The 17693-nt window shown below is 40.1% G+C and overlaps 1 protein-coding gene across 1 annotated transcript in view; it reads right to left on the reverse strand.

The window, feature by feature from the left end:
* Positions 1-1470: 1470 nt before the first annotated feature.
* Positions 1471-17693, reverse strand: part of si:dkey-233k19.3 (dynein heavy chain 11, axonemal) — a 41224-nt gene continuing 25001 nt past the window's right edge. The window contains 28 exon segments of the mRNA XM_019364547.2: positions 1471-3577; positions 3729-3869; positions 3956-4068; positions 4198-4313; positions 4393-4575; positions 4673-4915; positions 5432-5560; positions 6551-6742; positions 6828-7055; positions 7346-7473; positions 7554-7702; positions 7780-7973; positions 8068-8190; positions 8610-8705; positions 8707-8781; positions 8961-9101; positions 9288-9452; positions 9554-9758; positions 13525-13647; positions 13782-14017; positions 14126-14299; positions 15570-15704; positions 15800-15901; positions 16018-16200; positions 16665-16808; positions 16892-17005; positions 17119-17265; positions 17427-17660. Of these exon segments, the coding sequence (XP_019220092.2) occupies positions 3330-3577; positions 3729-3869; positions 3956-4068; positions 4198-4313; positions 4393-4575; positions 4673-4915; positions 5432-5560; positions 6551-6742; positions 6828-7055; positions 7346-7473; positions 7554-7702; positions 7780-7973; positions 8068-8190; positions 8610-8705; positions 8707-8781; positions 8961-9101; positions 9288-9452; positions 9554-9758; positions 13525-13647; positions 13782-14017; positions 14126-14299; positions 15570-15704; positions 15800-15901; positions 16018-16200; positions 16665-16808; positions 16892-17005; positions 17119-17265; positions 17427-17660 (4461 nt within the window). The 3' untranslated portion in view covers positions 1471-3329.

The raw sequence follows: 17693 nt of genomic DNA on the forward strand, positions 1-17693 counted from the left end.
TTGCCTCTTTCTCTCTACAGTAAATGCATGCAGTAAGTACCGATCAAGATCAAGGGTCTGCCGGGGCAAAACTGGGTCCCTCCAACAAGTGTTCATCACCCTTATTAATAATCTGACACCAGCAAATTAAAAACCTGGACCTTCAACTCAGTCACGTCAGAGCTGACACTAGTCCTGCTAGTTATATATAACATTAAATAATACAGTCCTTGACAAAAAGCTGTAATCTCCCTGTAATTAAATGTATTTTATTTGAAATTACAAAGTAATTGTATTTACCTACAAATACTTACAGGCAGGCACACTAGAATAAGAGTGCAACAGTGATGGGCCATTTCCCCATCTTATATTACGCTGTATTATAGGATGGAATAATGGAGCCTTTATTACTTCTTTGTTTGGTATACATGATGTTAATGTGCATATTGGATGTTCTGTTATTCAACTGTCCTTTTTATTTTACCAATATAATTTTGATAAGGACTGTTCTCTATCAATCAGAATTTTCCTATATGATCTTATAATAATGGAGGCAGGTCTAACTTAATTTTTCTTTTATTCTAGTGTTTCTACCTTTAAATATTTGTCGGCGAATACATTTACATTGTAATTTCAAATACAGCACACAGATGTTCCATTTAAGTAGTTGTGGATTGTATTATAAACTGTTACCTTAATATTAAATCTTAAAGTCAACAAATAATGTAATGCAAGTGGAAGTTACATTTTTCAGGGGTCTCACTCCCTCACTGGCCGAGGGCCCCAAGCAGTTGGCAGGAAGCACCTCTGCCAATGATGGATACACCAATAAGTTTGTCATTTAAGTGTTACTGTTCGCTCCATTTGGGTTGAAATTGGTTTAATGTTGGAAAGATGCGCTGTGATGCGAAATAATCAATAACTTCCTCAAATGCATTAAAAGTAAAGTACCAAGTCTTTGAATTTTTCAGGAGTAAAAAGTAGAGGTATTTGTGCTAAATCACAGGGAGTAAAAGTAAAAGGTTGTCAGTAAAATACATGGTCCGGTCAGGTGCAGATACCTGAAAAGTCTACTTAAGTACCTTAATGCCATACTTTGGCCCACAATGCTGTGATTAACCAAAGACAAAGCTTACAGCAGGACAAACTGTTACAGACTTTGGCACGATATCAGGTTGAAGTGAAACGTTATTACACTCGACATTTTCATGTAAAAATATAAAAAGAAAACTCTTTGTATATTCAAGCACTTTGTCAAACATACAAAATTAAGGATTTCAGATTTCATAGAGCATGAGTCACTATCCTATGTTTTTAATTAACCTTTAACAAATTATGAAAAGGTGCTTGTAGTAAACTTTTCCCTAAGTTCTCACAACCAATGGTTTTTAACAAAGAATGAAGGATCAGAGCTGAATCATACGTCAAGAGTCAGTGAAAACATACACGTAATATAGAAAAAGAACAAAAAGGAAAAGATTGGTCTTTAAATTTCTCATTTTAATGTGTTTATTACCTAATGTGACAACAAAGCGTGGGATTGTTTCATAAGGGACAAGAAAGTGACGTGTAAGTCCTGGAGGCAAATGTTGACCCATTCAAAGCTTAAAATGTGCTTTTAAGCTTTTGTAATTTTCTGCTCTGTAGCAAACTAAACAGTACAAATTATAACATTTTTTTCTCAGCTTTACAACCCATGCCATTATGTAAAAATGAATATAACAAACAGATAGTGACCAACTGACAATTTGAGTAAATATTTGGTCATAGGCAGCTTTTTACTTTAAGGCTCCACAGAGCAGAGACATCATATCACATCATAAACTATAACATTTTTAAAGCTGTTCATAATACTGAGAGGAAACTAGACTTGATTTCATATTTTCCTTTAGATTTTTTCAAGACAAAAACAAAAAAATACCAAACACAATGTCTTCTTTTGGTGCTGTAAGGCAGAGTGGTGACCCAGATGCCCTTTCTGACTTTAACCAGGTGTCCTGCTTGGCCTTTAACATGCCTTATCTGAGGCACGACCCCTGCTGAGCCCGGCCCCGTACCCTGCCATTTCCTCCCAAACATTACGAGCACTGTATCATTTCCCTGTCACCAAATGACTGGCTAGTTGCTGTGGCGTGCTAATGGGAGGAAGAGAAGGCAGATGAAGAGAAACTACAGGAAGACCGCGTCTTCATTTCCCCCCTTCGTGCAATACAATACACAGAATCAATCCTCCAGCCTCCATTTGTCTGTCTACAGCCACTTTGGCTGCAGGGAGAAATTAAGAGCAGCACAGCCGTTATTAGTGTTGAAGAAAATCTTATTTGAGCAGATAAGAGTTTGACGCCCCCCCACCCCTTCAGAAAAAAACAACACCGCGATTTAGTTGCAGTAAATTAAGCGTCATAATGTTATTTTATTTTTAGCAAATAATATGTCACCTGTCTTATTTTTTAAAATCTCCTTTAACACATCTGTTTTTTCTCAGTGTAGTACATGGCCTTAACCTTGACTCCACCTCATTATATCCCTGACATAAATTAGACTTTAAATCATATGAATCACTGCGTATAAATAGTAACACCTCAGACATGTATCCATAACTACAAACTTTAGTCTGAACGTCCTCTCGGTTTTCAATTAATCCCGATTAAATCCATTTAAAACAATAACCTTCTACTTAAGACGACTGTTTCTTTAGCTTTGTTTGTTGCATAGTAGGTTCATCAGATGTTAACAGAGAGTGGAGGCAGATAAAGGATGGGTAATCTAATGTGTTGCTTTCTCATACAAAGCTATCAGTGTCTTTCAATGGGTTTTTCCAACGGGCTTGGCTGAATGAATTACACTAGTCTGTTAGTATTCTGCCTCTGCCGTACAAAAGGTCAATGTCAAATGCACCTCATTTAAAAGTCAATAGCAACCATGCACATCATCTCCTGGGAATTCTGTCCAGGATCCCCTCCAGACAGCATTGTGTATCATTCAGTTAGTAGAGGGCAGCCAGAGAGCTTTTTTAATCTTGACCTTCCAATAAAATATGCTCCCCATCCAGAATTACATGGTCTAAAATGGAGACATAAGCTCCCAACAAATCACACCCAGGCTCAAGGGAGATGTTCAACAGTGTAGGACACGAACACAACAGGTTTAACACCAGCTATCTGCTTTTACTTGTTTCCTTTACTTTATCTCCAACATGCAGTATACTCCAATATTGACACCTACAACACAAATACAAGATTAGAAATGTGTTAAAGTAACTAAACATGGTAAAACTATAACGACATGTAATCCAATACTGTTTAAAAACATACTGCTCTTACACTGCAGTAACATTTGAATACTGAATTTCACACAGACAGCAACAAAGCCACTCCAGCTACAATCCACTTGGCAGCTGGCTGTTTGGTTCGGAGGTGGAGGGTCCACACATATGTGTGACCACGTTGCTTGGTGCGGTACACTGGACACTCAAAAGTGTTACTGATGTCCCGCTCTTCGGCGGGCACAGCTCTAACATACAGCACAGGCATGGCCGGCGTCAGTTCTCTCAAAACCGCCTCAGAGATGACTCCAGCTTGAGTGTCCCAACGTGCTCCTAACACAAAGACACATGCTGCACTGTGGGTTTGACCAATTATACTTACAAGACAATAATTTTACCAAGACACAGGCAGCAAAATACTGTCAAAAATCTATATAATTTAAGTGAGTACAGCAGGATCTACTGCTGGGTTAATTATTCTGACCTTCCATGAAGAGTCCGTGGATGTAGGCTCCTTCCCGTGGAGGATGCCCAAAGTCGTCCTTCATTTTCTTTGTTACATCCACGCTCAGGGTCATCTTGTCCAGGGGCCACTTGTTTTTGCGAGCAATACTCTGCAGCACGGCTGTAAAACATGACTCTATGTTAACATTTCTCGTTCTACCGGTGCACATATGGTAATATCAATCATTGTCTTCGTTTAGTCCTCACCGGTGAGAAAGGACTGAGGGTTAAAGAGCCCCGAAAGCCAAACAACTGCAGGTAGGACAAAATCTTGAGTCCAGCTGTCGAGTTCATGGCAGCTACACATTAGATCGTTCAACCTAAGAATAAATAATTGTTAATGAACAACTAGGAAGATCATTAATAGAAGCCTACAAGGGATTATTTTAGAAGTAAAAAAAAAAAAAGAAAAAAAAAGAGGATATATAATAGGTTGACTCATAAGTTACCACTGTGCCAGTGTTTTAGTGGCGGAATAAGCCAATTTGGCCCAGGAGTCTGGGACCTGCTCCATGAACAGTGCAGACTGCAGATTCTCCATCCTGGAGGAGAAAGCGAGTTCACCCTGTGGACAGAGATATGCTTTTTAATGCTACAATAATAACAGTAAAGCACCTTGCTGGCAGTCGCTGTGTTTATGGTACCTTCAGACCAAGATCCAGCTCATGAAGGGACTTCTTTATCTCAGCTAACAGAAGATTCATGCGCTCACACTCCTGAAAGCAAACTAAGGTGTACGGGTTTCGCTCCGTTGTCTTTGCCATAATCTCTGCCATGTTATACTCCTCAGGAAGCTTGTCAAGGATGTCTTCAATTATTGACGTGACCTAAGAAATACAATAAACTAGGTTAGTGATATAGACAGGTCCCTGCACCCTCAGCAGTTTTTTTTCTCCCCCATAACGATTCTTTCTGCATGCAGACCTTCTCCTCTGTGCTCTGAGCTGCTCCCTCTCCTCTGGAAGAGTTCTGTGGCTGCAGTTCCAACAGAGCCTTTAAGAGGTTGTCTGAGGTGACAGTGAGGCACTCAAGCTCAGCATTTGGATGGAGACCGTACAAAGTGGGATTCTCGGAAGGGAGATGTTCGTCAATATAACGGTGGTAACCAGTGTAGTCCAAGAACGGAGGAGACAGGAACCCCGGACACAGAGAGAGATCCATTTCAAACTAGGAATTGAAAATTCATAACACAAAGACCAAAAAAAAATAAAATTAAAAAAAGCTAAGCATGTATTATATATTTTAATATCATGGACAATATACAAGTGCAAGCCTTTCTTGCAGCCACAACAAAACTTCTTCAAAATGCAGTTTCAGGAAAAAGTACTGGAAGAGAAATCTCCAAATGAAAAAATATATGAAATAAACCCTTAATAGCATCTATCAAAAAAGCACAATGTCTAAAGAAACAGAAAACCTAGACTGGTATTACATGCAAAAAAAATGCAGTTTAGTATTTCACCCCCAGGGGGCACCCTTTACCTTAACAACTCAAAACAGCTACACACATGGATTAGTCTGTCATCGTAAAATTGAACACAACTCCAGATAAAAGTTTGTATCTAAATAATGAGCAGATGTTATTAAATGAAGTGAAATACATTTCAAAAGTGACACTTCCGTTTAAAAAAAAACACAAAGAAGAAGATGTGGACAAATTAGGCTACATCAACTCTGCCTTACCATTTTAGGATGCATAAATTCCTGCAGGTAAGTTTTACACAGTCTTCTATCCCAGTCATCAGTAATGTGTCCTCCATACATGATCTCTCCAAACAGATAACACAAGTCCTCCCAAGGCACCTGCATGGTCTGCAATAGATGTTATTGACTAAAATCATATTGCAGATATAAGACACAAATGCATCGTTAAAATTATTTCCAGGGTTCATTTTTGTTCTGTTAAAGAGACATTTTTCTATTTTCCTGAATAAACCTAAGCTTTTTTTGTTTTTAAACTTCAAGCAAACAACCTCCGAGATAGGCTACTTTTCATAATGACAACTGTAGGGAAATATAGCAAAATTATGTTTCTTATACACACTGATCTGAAGTGCGACAGAAGAGTCTTTTCCACAGCAGGAGATTGTGATCCGTGAGGGTGAAGGAGGAAGAAAAGAAGCTGTGATTCATAACAAATTACAAAAGCTGTAGGTTCACAATCATTTGTACCTGTATTGTTTTGCAAATTGCTTCCTTCATCAGCTCTAATTGCAGTGATCACTTATGTAGCGTTGTGAACTGTCACATTGGCTGCATGTAATTACATTTAGGATAACGCTTCATTGCCCTCCTAATGAATTCTCTGTATACGCACATACAGGTTACTGTTTGGTTAACATAATGAAGGACATTCGTTTTTGGAGGGCAGAATACCTGGGAGACATAATTGGTTATGACCAGAGTAATAGGAGTCCTAAGAGCAATGCATTAGCAGTTGTGAGGGGAGCAGCACCTTAAGAATGGATTTTTTGTCTTTGTGAAATAAAGCTAAATTACAGGTTGCGCGTTCATAGTTATAAGAGAAGAAATGTGGAATAAAAAAAAGATGGGAATGAACATTTTTCACAAATAACAGTGGGACAAAAGATTTCAATAAGTAATTGGAGACACTGCAGTAATTCAACATTACTGTCTGTTAGAAATGCCAATGCTAAGTACCATTATCATTATAAATTTACCCGGCAAAGAAGGTAGCTGCAAAAACAAATTAAAAGTTGTATTACAGTAATTGAAATGCTAAATTAAAATAAATAAAACTTAAAATGTCAGTTTAGCTTTGGAAAATAGTGCTAAACATACTTTTGTGTTGGTCTCTAAGTAGTTGTACAAGACATTAGCTGAGATTGTTAGGTCCCCCGTGCTGAAGGGGTAGTTGTTGTTCCACCCTCGTGGACCAAATTTACGGCGCTCCGTTACACAGGAATGAAAAAAGCAGAGGGAAAAGAGCATCGAGTTGAACTCTTGTTCTCTGGAGCACATATCAAGAGTGTCCTGAAAGGAGAAAGAAAACAAGTGAAGATTTCAGTGACTACTACAGTCAAAGCACTTTAGAAATAAAGCATATTTTCCATTTTACCTGACTGAAGTTGCTGAGGGCTGCGTGCAAACTGGCATTCATGCCAGTGGGTGGCTCGTTGGTGATTTTGATGGCATTCTCCAATATGCCTCTGGGGATTACATGCTGCTCAGGACATGGTGCGGGTTCTCCGGTGATGAAAACCCGATAGCTGGGGTGACTGACCACTGCTGTTGTCTCCAGAAGAGCATCCAAAGAGGGCAGCCACTGAGCCACCAGGTGTACATTCTGAGCATCAAAATAAGGTAGAATATGTAACAGGTTGATAGAATTTGTGCATAAATTTGATTTCATAGTTAATGCCATAAAAAACTGTCTCTCTGTGTTCTGATCTGAAACCACTGATTCACTTGGCTACAGACTTCCCCTTAAAGGAGCCATTTAGTGAGCTGATCTAGCCAATTATGTTTTTTATTGAACCAAATTTATTTCCCCTGCTCTGGGGGTTAGATAATATCATTAGGTGCTTTATAAGCCAGCTGGAACTGCTGCAGTCATTGAATAATAGGATTCCCTACCTGCAAAATGACCCAGTGTCCATGTTTAGAGGCATTTCTGAGAACCCTCTCAGCCACTATCTCTTGCCCCTGCCCCAGGGACACATTGTGCAAAGTTCCCTGATCAATGGAAAATCCCAGTTTTAAACCTGCACACAAAGAAAATTTTGAAAATCTGAGCATAAATAACAATACAGGATTTGTAACTAACAAAGAATATACATCGTACCTAGTTTCTCTACATCTCTGAGTGGATCCACTCCAGGTGAGAGGATGAAGAACACAGGTGTTGAGGGACCACTGTCTTCAAACAGCTTCTCAAATTCCAGCCTGGCACTGTCCACATACTTAGCTCCCATGCTTTCCTCTACAAATTTCCTGCCAGGAGACATCATCAAAAGCTCAGTCGTGTACAATATTTAGAAACACAAATGTGCTTTAGTGAGTTTACTCACCTTAGTGTGTAGGTCATCCGATCAGGGCGAAGAGCTCTCAGGATAATCAGTCTCTGGAGGGAACTCATATTCTTCCAGTCTTGAGGAAGCCTTTCATTTTCAGGACAGCTGGACTCAACTATCTTCCTCCAGCGATTCGGTGAGCTCTCTATGTCTCTGTCAAGTCCACTGAAGCCCTCAATTGTAGAAATTGTCTGAACAAACAAACACACATTGATACTTCACTTAAAAAGAATGAAAAAATGAGCTTTTCATGTGTTGAATGTGTCATCTTAATATTTACTGTACCTTAATGGCCCCCCAGGCAGACGTAGAGAGGAACGGCACTGGACTAACTTTGCTTGCCTCCACGGGATAGCGCAGCAGGAAGTCTAATTCCTGTATATCAATCAGTTTCTGCTTGAGCTGAATCTGAGAAGAAGTACCAAAAGCAGTTTATTATGAGCGCTCTGTTATTGATAGAATTTCCACGGCTACTGAAATAAAAATGGGAAAACTCAGGAAACGGAGCTGGGTAAACTTTTACAGGCTGAAAAAGTGCCTCTGAATGTGAAATAGCCACATGAAGGACAGCCTTCAGAGTGGCACAGTTTCCAAGATGAAAACAGTTGGTGCAATGACAGATAATTGCATTATGCCATCAGAACCAGCCCCCTTGTCAGAACCAACTATGTGAGCAGCAGCCACGGTGCAAGGTGTGAGAGGTAATCAATAGCAGCGTATGGTATTCCTGACTGCTTTTAATTGAAGTTAATGTGGGGGAAGAAAAGTACTTTGATTGATGAGGATGACAGGAGGCCCCACCTCTGAGGCGGTCCTGAGTCCCTCACCTGGAAGGCAGTGTGTGACAAGAAGGTTAACTTGTCTCTCTCAAACAGGCCCTGGCTGGTGTACAGGAATACAGAATAGGTGATGGCCTCAGTGAGGGGAGCGCACTCTGGTCCTCACATCCTCATCCCATTCGGCACGCTCCATTGCTTTATTAAACACCGAGTTAAAGGTCTGGAATGCAACCAAAAAAGAGGACACTATGTGTATGCAAACAAGTTTTCTTGGACTGACATCTGGTATAGAGGGACATGTTTTTTACATAAAGATTGTACCTTGAAGAGAAATAATAATTACAAAAACCACAAAGCGATATCTGTCCTCTAAGAGCAATTCAGGGGTAAAGGTTTCACCTTGAGAGAAAACTGGTACATCAGGTTAATCTTGCTGAGGTCGTCGATGATAAAGAAGAGGAGTGATGCTCTCTCAGCTGCTGGGCGGTATAGTTCTCGAGCCTCGTTGATCTTTCTCTCGTTCTCTCTGGCCTCCGCCACCTGTGAGTTCCAATTGCACAAAATGAGCTATTAGGCTCTCAGTCATGCTCCAAAACCCTCTCATTACACTTATTCCTAACTACACATCATTTGCAGCTAATGCAATAAAATGAGGTGCTTGCTGTTTATGACATTCAAAAAAACAACCGAGTGACAAAAAAACAACAAAAAGAAAAATAACCTTACCTTGCACTGAATGTGAGCGGCTGTAGTCTTGGTATTCTCAAGTTGCTCCACCAGATAAATATCCCCTAGAAAATTACCGTGGGCTGCAGAGAGGCGACTCAGCAGGTCATCCTCAAACCTTCTCAGCTCAATCTTGAAGTGGTTCTGCTGCGTGGTCAGCTTCGTCTTGGAAAATGTACTCAGAACAGTTCAAAATTGCACATTTTTCCTATCGGGTATTAAGGATTATCATGTAGACAAAATGCTTTACTCCAAAAAGAAGGTACCTTTAGTTCCTCCAAATCAGGTCTCTCCCGAGAGACTACCTGTCCCAGCAGCTGCTCCTCCAGGCCCGTAGGAGTCACGGTGAAGTTGATCAGGGTGGTCTGGGCCTGGAGCTCAGGAGGGAAATGTGGATTGGCCAACTTGGTGTGAAGAATAAGTTTAAAATTACTGTTGTACGCGCACTCCTTGCCTCCAATTAGAATGTACCTGGATAACAGGACCACAAATATTTTTAGTTAGTTAGTCTGAAGGACAATGAGGCCTCAACAGCATGTTGGTTATTTAGATTGAAGAAGTAAATGATAAAAAGAAGACAGCCTGGTATTGTACCCATTTGTTAGACTTGTTACCTGGCAGGAAGTGTACTTAAAAAAGAAAGCCATGATGATGATGAAGATGGTCTGAACTGCACTTCTGTTTTTGCCCTACAACTTTAGTTTGGCTCCAAATGTCACTTACCCCATAGACAAATATTCTTGAGTAAATATGAAAGATTATCACGGCACCAGCCAATATTTATCTGTTCCTGCATTTCAATTAAATTAGCAGTGGCTTGACGAACCTGGTGGCTTTTCATTTATCTCTAATTACCCCCTGGATGTCAGGCAAGGCCCCAATTTTTATGGCACAGGTTCCTCATGGCCTGGGTCTGGTTCAACTCTATATCTTCACAAGCCAGAATTAATGTACTATTGATAGAACCATTACTCCACCAAATTAAAGTCCTTGCTGATGGATTGGCTTGTAGTCTTCCGTCAGCCATGAAAGGAATAATTAGTATTCATTACTTCACACTCTACAACATTCCAATTATTAATGAACTTCAGCTGTGGAGACCTACGAGATCCATCATGGCCGCCCCAGCAGGTTGTATTAATCATCGACAGAAACAAGCGTGTGGGTCATCTACAAGGGATAAACTTATAATCAGATTTACTATGATGAATTGTTACGCCTGGACAGACAGGGCTTCAAAAGACGCTCGATGAACATACGCCGGAATATTCAATATTCATGGTCTTACAAATATCAGAGCAAGAAAGATGTAAACATTTCTGAGTAGGAGATCAAAGCAGGACGTCAATATGTGGTATTTTCTATTTATTCTGCTGTTGCTTGTCCAGTTTATGGAATTTACTGTATTTTTCTTTGGTAACCGAGGTATTTACAGAGCGGCTACTTTAGTGACACCAGTGGTTTGGAAATTTTCACCAGAATAGTGGTCGAGTTTGAAAAACCAAGTTTGAAATCAGAGATATTTGTCTTTTTTTTTCAAAGAAGCACCAGTTTTATCATGATGATAATAATAATAACCACCTTATAATAAAAGTCAGCATATCATCGTAACAAAGCTTTAAATATTAGTGAACTACAAATGCACGAGTATCACCACCAAAAGAATTCACAAGGGCGATAATTTTGCTTACAAACATTAAATTGTTAATTAATTAAACTCTGGTGATTACTAATAATATTTGCTAATATTAGTACTAATTTTATAATTAGTACTCATAAAATAATTTTATGTATTTTATGAGGTTGTGTATATTATTATGTTTATGCCAGGAATTATATAGCTATAGTTATAATGTTTTATGTAAAATATTACTGAGTAAAGAAATTCTATATTTAAAAATGGATGTAACCACTTTGATGACACACATAAGTTAGTAAACTCCCATTGTAAAGCCTTGCACTGGACATTTTTGCTCTCTGCATATTGGTGTTCTGAAACCACCCAAGGCGGAGAGGAGAGGTGGAACTAAATGAGAAACTGAACATAGTGCACACACATATTGTAGCGACCTATTATAATATCCTGCTTTATCCTCGTCTTTGACAGGTTACAGACCAAAGGAACCAGAGGGTAATTTTATACAAGTGGATATCTTCTTCTTGGGCCGATCGTGGCTCAAGAGTTGGCAGTTTGTCTTGTAATCGGAAGGTTGCCGGCTCGAGCCCCGGCTCCGACAGTCTCGGTCGTTGTGTCCTTGGGCAAGACACTTCACCCGTTGCCTACTGGTGGTGGTCAGAGGGACTGGTGGCGCCAGTGTCCGGCAGCCTCGCCTCTGTCAGTGCGCCCCAGGGTGGCTGTGGCTACAATGTAGCTTGCCATCACCAGTGTGTGAATGGGTGGATGACTGAATGTAGTGTAAAGCGCTATACAAATACAGGCCATTTACCATTCTTTTCCAACCAGAAGTTCACTTCCTGCTGGCCATTAGAACAAACTCCAACACTAGCTCACTGGAACCTGGAAGCTAGATCCATCACTTACAAACTAAGGACTATAACAACACCAAGCCAAAAATAAAATCATTCAAATGTTTAACAAAAAAACAAACAAACAAAAAAAACAACAACACAAAAATTAACAAATTTCAGTGAAATATGCATTTCTTGCTTTGTATGCTTAAAACAAATTAACACTACAGCCAATAATGCACATCTGTTCATCAAGGAAAAGCTTGACTAAGCCAAGACTGCAGAGATGGACTGAGGAGCAGCAAGAGCAGACAACAAATCAGTAATTAAATTAAGAACTAAACAGTTCTCCAGTGCTTCACACGCAATAAAGCAATACCTATTATACTTATTATATTCAATTCGGTTTTATTTATATAGCACCAAATCACAACATCATTTGCCTCAAGGTGCTTTATATTGAACGTTGTGACCCTACACCTTGTAGTGACCCTACAAGAATACAAAGAAAACAGAGAAAACTGCAACAATCATAAGAACCCTTATGAGCAAGCACTTTGGCAACAGTGGAAAAGAAAAACTCCCCTTTAACAGGAAGAAACCTCCTGCAGAACCCACATAATTTCCTTAGGGATTAATAAAGTATTCCGATTCTGATTCAGATTCTGAACCTGGTTCACGGAGGGGCAGCCATCTGCCACCACCAGTTGGAATCGAGGGTCTAACTTAGTGGATTTATTGTTGGACGTGAGTCCTGTTTGTGCATGAGAGTTGTTATAGTACTAAATGGTGCTTACCTCACTTTAGTCAACCATAATGTAGAAAATGTAGATAAGCTGAGATTGCAATAAAATACTGCAGTAACTGAAAGGCAAGACAGTCAAGATAGACCTGAAAGTAACTCCAACCATGACTATAAAGACACTGGATTGTTTAGGACAATCCAGTGTCCTAAACACTGTATTGTATTATATACATTTTCTTTATATGATATTAATTTTTCATTTTCAGTTAATTAAATACATTTAAATAGCAGCATTATTTGACAAACTTAATGATATAATTCACAAATATGACCCCACTCTGGCTAAAAGAAATCCAAATGCAGTGTAAATGTGTAAATTAGTCCATAATTGCTCTAAAGGTACAGTATGGAGACAAATACGAGCAAACCACCTACAGTAACAGTGTTTAGTTAAGTTACTGAAGCTGACTTGAGTCTTTCATGATGATGGACGACTTATGAATTTATTGTGTTAGATGCCATTTTTTTTGTAGGAGACAGGAGTCCTTTTACATAACCATGACTGTCCTGAATTCAGCCTTTACGCTTAAGCTAAGCTGTTCAATATTCATTGCACCTAAAGAATATGAACGCACAAATATACATCCATCACCAGTCTTGAGGGGCCAATCAATACGTTGGCCTCAGGGATTCAGACGATGTGCCGCAAAATTCATTTATAATCTAAAGAGCAGGCAATAATAATGCATTCAGACATGTCTTGCTGGTGCTTCAAAGCTCAGTGAGATTCAACCATCTGGCAAATGTGCTCCTATTGTCTCACACGACAGATGCATTGGGACAAGTTGTGGGTATATTGACTTATGTAGGAAGGGTGATGCAAAAACCGCATATTGATTTAAAGCATTATTTGGCGTGCAACAACACCAATGCTACGTAACAGAGCAGTAGTGGGTTTTTTTTTATGATCTTTGCAAGCTGAAAAATGCTTAAACGTGTACTGTTCATGTTTTATGTACCAACCTTCCTCGTTTAACAGTTTTCCTGCTTAGTAGAGGCTCCAGAACCGGGTCTACCTTTTCTGGCAGGTTCTCTATCACAACAGTTTCCCCAAAGACAAGAGCTTGTTCAATCACATCTAAACAACTGTATAGAAAGAAAAAACAAGAAAAAGAAACATGACTGGAGCTGCAAATTTTTAAGTTTCACAAGCACTCACTGGCACGAGTAATACAATCACACTGTGACAGCAAAACTGACAATAATTTACTGCTTCTCACCCTTTCTGTCCAAGCTGCACCACCCTCAGGTCTGACGCTAGCTGATTTCTGATCCACTTGATGCCCTGCTGCTGTGGGTCGATGATGAGTGGCCAACGCTCACTGGTGGTCAGGATGGCCGCGTTCTCAATAGACATCCTATCATTTGGCAAACCCTGGTTATGCCAAGCAGCCACAGTGGCATCATCTGTAAGCATGAGGACTGGATCCAGGCCGTCTGTCAGGGGTACAGAGACCTGGAACAGAAACGCAGGAATGATGTCATTTTGGTTCAAGCACTGGTGGCTGTGCACTCCACTTCAGACTCAGAGAAAGAAGGATGGTACTGAAAGTATGTTGCTTACCTTCAGAGATCTAAGGAAAGGAATCCATTTGTTGTTAAAAAGCTCCACACGATACTGGCTGGTAAAGTAACCCATGTAGGAGACAAATGCTGACGTGAGGAGCACATCACCACACAGGGTTTTCTTTTGCTTTTCAAACTGGACAATTTTCAGGGACCAGCGCTCCTTCTCTGACTATAAGACACAAAGAGCACGCTTCAATATCATCTTTAAAAAATACACACAAAATACCAAAGAGAGCAGTCCATCTCATGACCATTTACATCAAGAAGTAAACAATCTGTGCTTCTGAATTATGTGCACCCTGGGCAGCTTCCCACTGCTCACATTTATCATGCAAACTAAGAAGATGTAAGCAGTAAAGCATACAACTGCAATTCCCTTACAATAACTCTGGGTGTTTGGCTGTAGATTCACTCGGCATCAATTTAGCATTCATTTAAACCTTCAATACTGTGACTGTGACAGCCTACAACAATAAATCACGCATGGCATTTTCTTACAAGGGGCTGTGGATCTAGAATATGTCACATAATAAATTCTCAGACAGTTAAAAATCACTATAATTTTACTCTAATGTATTATGGATTGCCTGTAATATCACTCAGTCTGGGGTGAGACATTGTTAATTTCCAACAGCTGTTGAGGCTTTGAGGTAAGTTAATGATTAAATATAGACGGCCTGATTTATTAGTCTGTACACTATTGCTTCCAGGTCAATGCCATAAAGACAAAACATTTATCTTGATATGCTTAAAAGCCAAGCTGTTCCATGCAAACCGCATTTATTTTCTGGAATAAGGAAGTCGAACTTGCAAAATGGCCACTGAAATGGCCATATTTTATTTCATATTAGCATCCATAAAGATAAAGATTTGGCTGACTAAAAAAGACATGCAAAGGAATGCAGCAAAGTTGAATATTATATTAAACCAGATACATAAATATGCAGCAATCGACATTTATATTCTCCACATATCCACATTCCATAATTTCCCGTCTGCACTTTTTCAAATAATTAAAAAAAACTTCTGAAGAAATCATTTTTTACTCCTTGAACGAGCTCAGAAATGCTCATCTACCACACAGACACAGGGTAGTGTTAGTGTAGACCTCTTGCCATTTCTCTTCCTTCCTCAATTTGGAAACTGCTCAGCCAGCCAGTTGCCCAGTTCAGCCATGCGTTTTCAGTGGTCCAGCCCTCTCTACCTGTCTCACAAGTCCCCGGTATGCTGCTGGGCTGGGCTGTAAAATCTCCCTTTGCCTGATCTGCTCACACAACTGTCAGGCCATCCTGCCAGGACATAACAACTTCTAGTCCAGATTACTGATGCAATTCTATTACCAGCACCTCTCCATGCATATCTCCAGCAAATTGACAGTTAACTGTATGCCAGGTCAGCCCCAATGACACGACCAAACTCCTCTATCTCCCCTTGTTTACCATTAAGCCCTTGACTAGTCGGTTGGCCAGCTCTATGGTCTGGGTGGTACGCGTCACCTCCTCCTGACAACTGATTTTCTCAGCTGTAGCCATTTCATACTGAGCTGTTATGCTCTGGAGGCTGGCATCAAGATCCTATAGAAACAAAAGGAAGGCATGCAAATTAAAAGCTATAAAGAAAATGCAGGATTTAGACTGAGTGACTTAGATAAGAATAACATTGCACTCACTGCCAACTTCTTTTGAAGTGCCAACAGTTTGGCTGTTGCTGTTTCTAGCTCTGCATTAGCTTGTGACAATGCATGCCTTTTTGGAATCACCTCACAATAGATCTGCAAAAATAAATAAAAAATAAATACAGCATGTCTGAAAAAAAAACTTTAAAATGAAGAATAAGATTTCTCATAGGAAACACTGTCTTAGAGTTTATTTGAATACAATGGCTGACCTCGTAGTATCTCACAATATTAATGGTCCAGGCACAAAGGCCAGCTGCAGCTGTAGATTTGGTCCAAACTAGATCAGGGTGAAAGTCTGGGTTTCTCAGATATTCTTGTTTCACCACAGTCAGGCATGACTCTGGGATGTGCTCCTTATCATACGACATCAGGGCCTGCAGGAAATCATCCACCTGACTCACAAAAACCAAAACAAATGAGACAGCATTTGATGAAGGCTGAAAATGAAACACATATAGAGCATGTTGCGAATCATAACCACTTCAAACAACTTTATTCTCTGCTTACAAAAGAGAGAGTCCCACAAAACAAGGGTTATATTTGAGTCCTCTCATTAATAATTATCAGGATTAAGTCCTGTGGAGGAATATTTTAGAAGTGATACCCGAAGCTGGCATCTAAAATAAATAATCAAATGCAATTAAAATCAAACGTTTTTCAGTCACACTTGCATTAACAGAAGCAAGAAGCAGAGGAGGGAGGTTTGCACACTTGCTCCACCAGTGAGTGAGCATATTCATAGAGCCATCCAGCTGTAATGTGAGCACTGGAGTTGGGCAGGGCCAGGGTCAAGGACCACTCACAAATTAGATTGACATTAATCAGGCAGATGCAAGTGACATGATGATGGCTTAACCTTGCCCATGAAGGCCCGTGCTGCCTTCCAGCTCCGATCCTTAGGCACTCGACCGTGGGGGGCCAGCAGGACCATCACAGCTGCTGCTACGTTGATTACTGCTGCCGGGGGGTTTGGAAAGGCCTTCAGCTCAGTAAGATTCACCTGAAAGAGTATTATATAACATCATATATTGAGAAAGACTGCAAATTTTACGTAATTCTGTCTAGTCTGATAAAATCTAGTACCTTGTTGAGGGTGTTTAGTGCTGCAGTGGCGGCTGCCAGTAACGGCTCTGCCTTGGCTAGGTCGTTTTCACACTCCTTCTGTTTGACAACAATTTCTGCCTGGATCACAGCAACCTGCACAAAAGCAACCATAACAAATTGGATTCCACACGTCTATGTAATGATGTGGTATGTAGAGTGCAATGCCAAAAAATGTGTGTTATACAATATGTGACAGGACTAGTCACCTTTTGTGCTTCAACATCTGCAGCCTCTCTCTTGCTGGTCACCCTCTCAGTTTGCTGTCCAATCTTAGCAATCAGAGCTTCGATGTTCTCATTTTTAAGGGTCAGCTCAGCTTCTTGGGATGCAAGTTTGGCTTTTAGATCTTCAACCTGTATATATAAAAAAGAAACATACTCACAATACTTCAATATGTGAAATACTTAATGTCATAGAAAAGCATAAAAAATGAAGTACTAATGTCTGTTGTTTACCTTAGCCTAACATCTCTTGCCCAGAAATCAGTCGCCTACAGCGCAGATTAAAGATTTACCTGAGCAGCAGTGGTTTGGAGTTTCTGAAGGCCGCTGTCGAGTCGGTTCATCTTGTGCTGAAGCTGAGCCCCGCTTTTCTCCAGAAGGTTTCTGTACAGGGTGATTTGCTGGAGAAAGCTCTTGGGGGTGGTGTAATTGTACCTCTTCTCATTGCGCTGGTATTTTTCACTTGCCTGGTTGACACTAGTGTGAACATAGGCCATGAAAAGACTGATGGATTCCTGGACGGCAGGCTGTAAAAATAAGCAGACAAGGGGGGAGAGGGG

The sequence above is a fragment of the Oreochromis niloticus genome, linkage group LG11, assembly GCF_001858045.2.
Source record: "Oreochromis niloticus isolate F11D_XX linkage group LG11, O_niloticus_UMD_NMBU, whole genome shotgun sequence".
NCBI lineage: Eukaryota > Metazoa > Chordata > Actinopteri > Cichliformes > Cichlidae > Oreochromis > Oreochromis niloticus.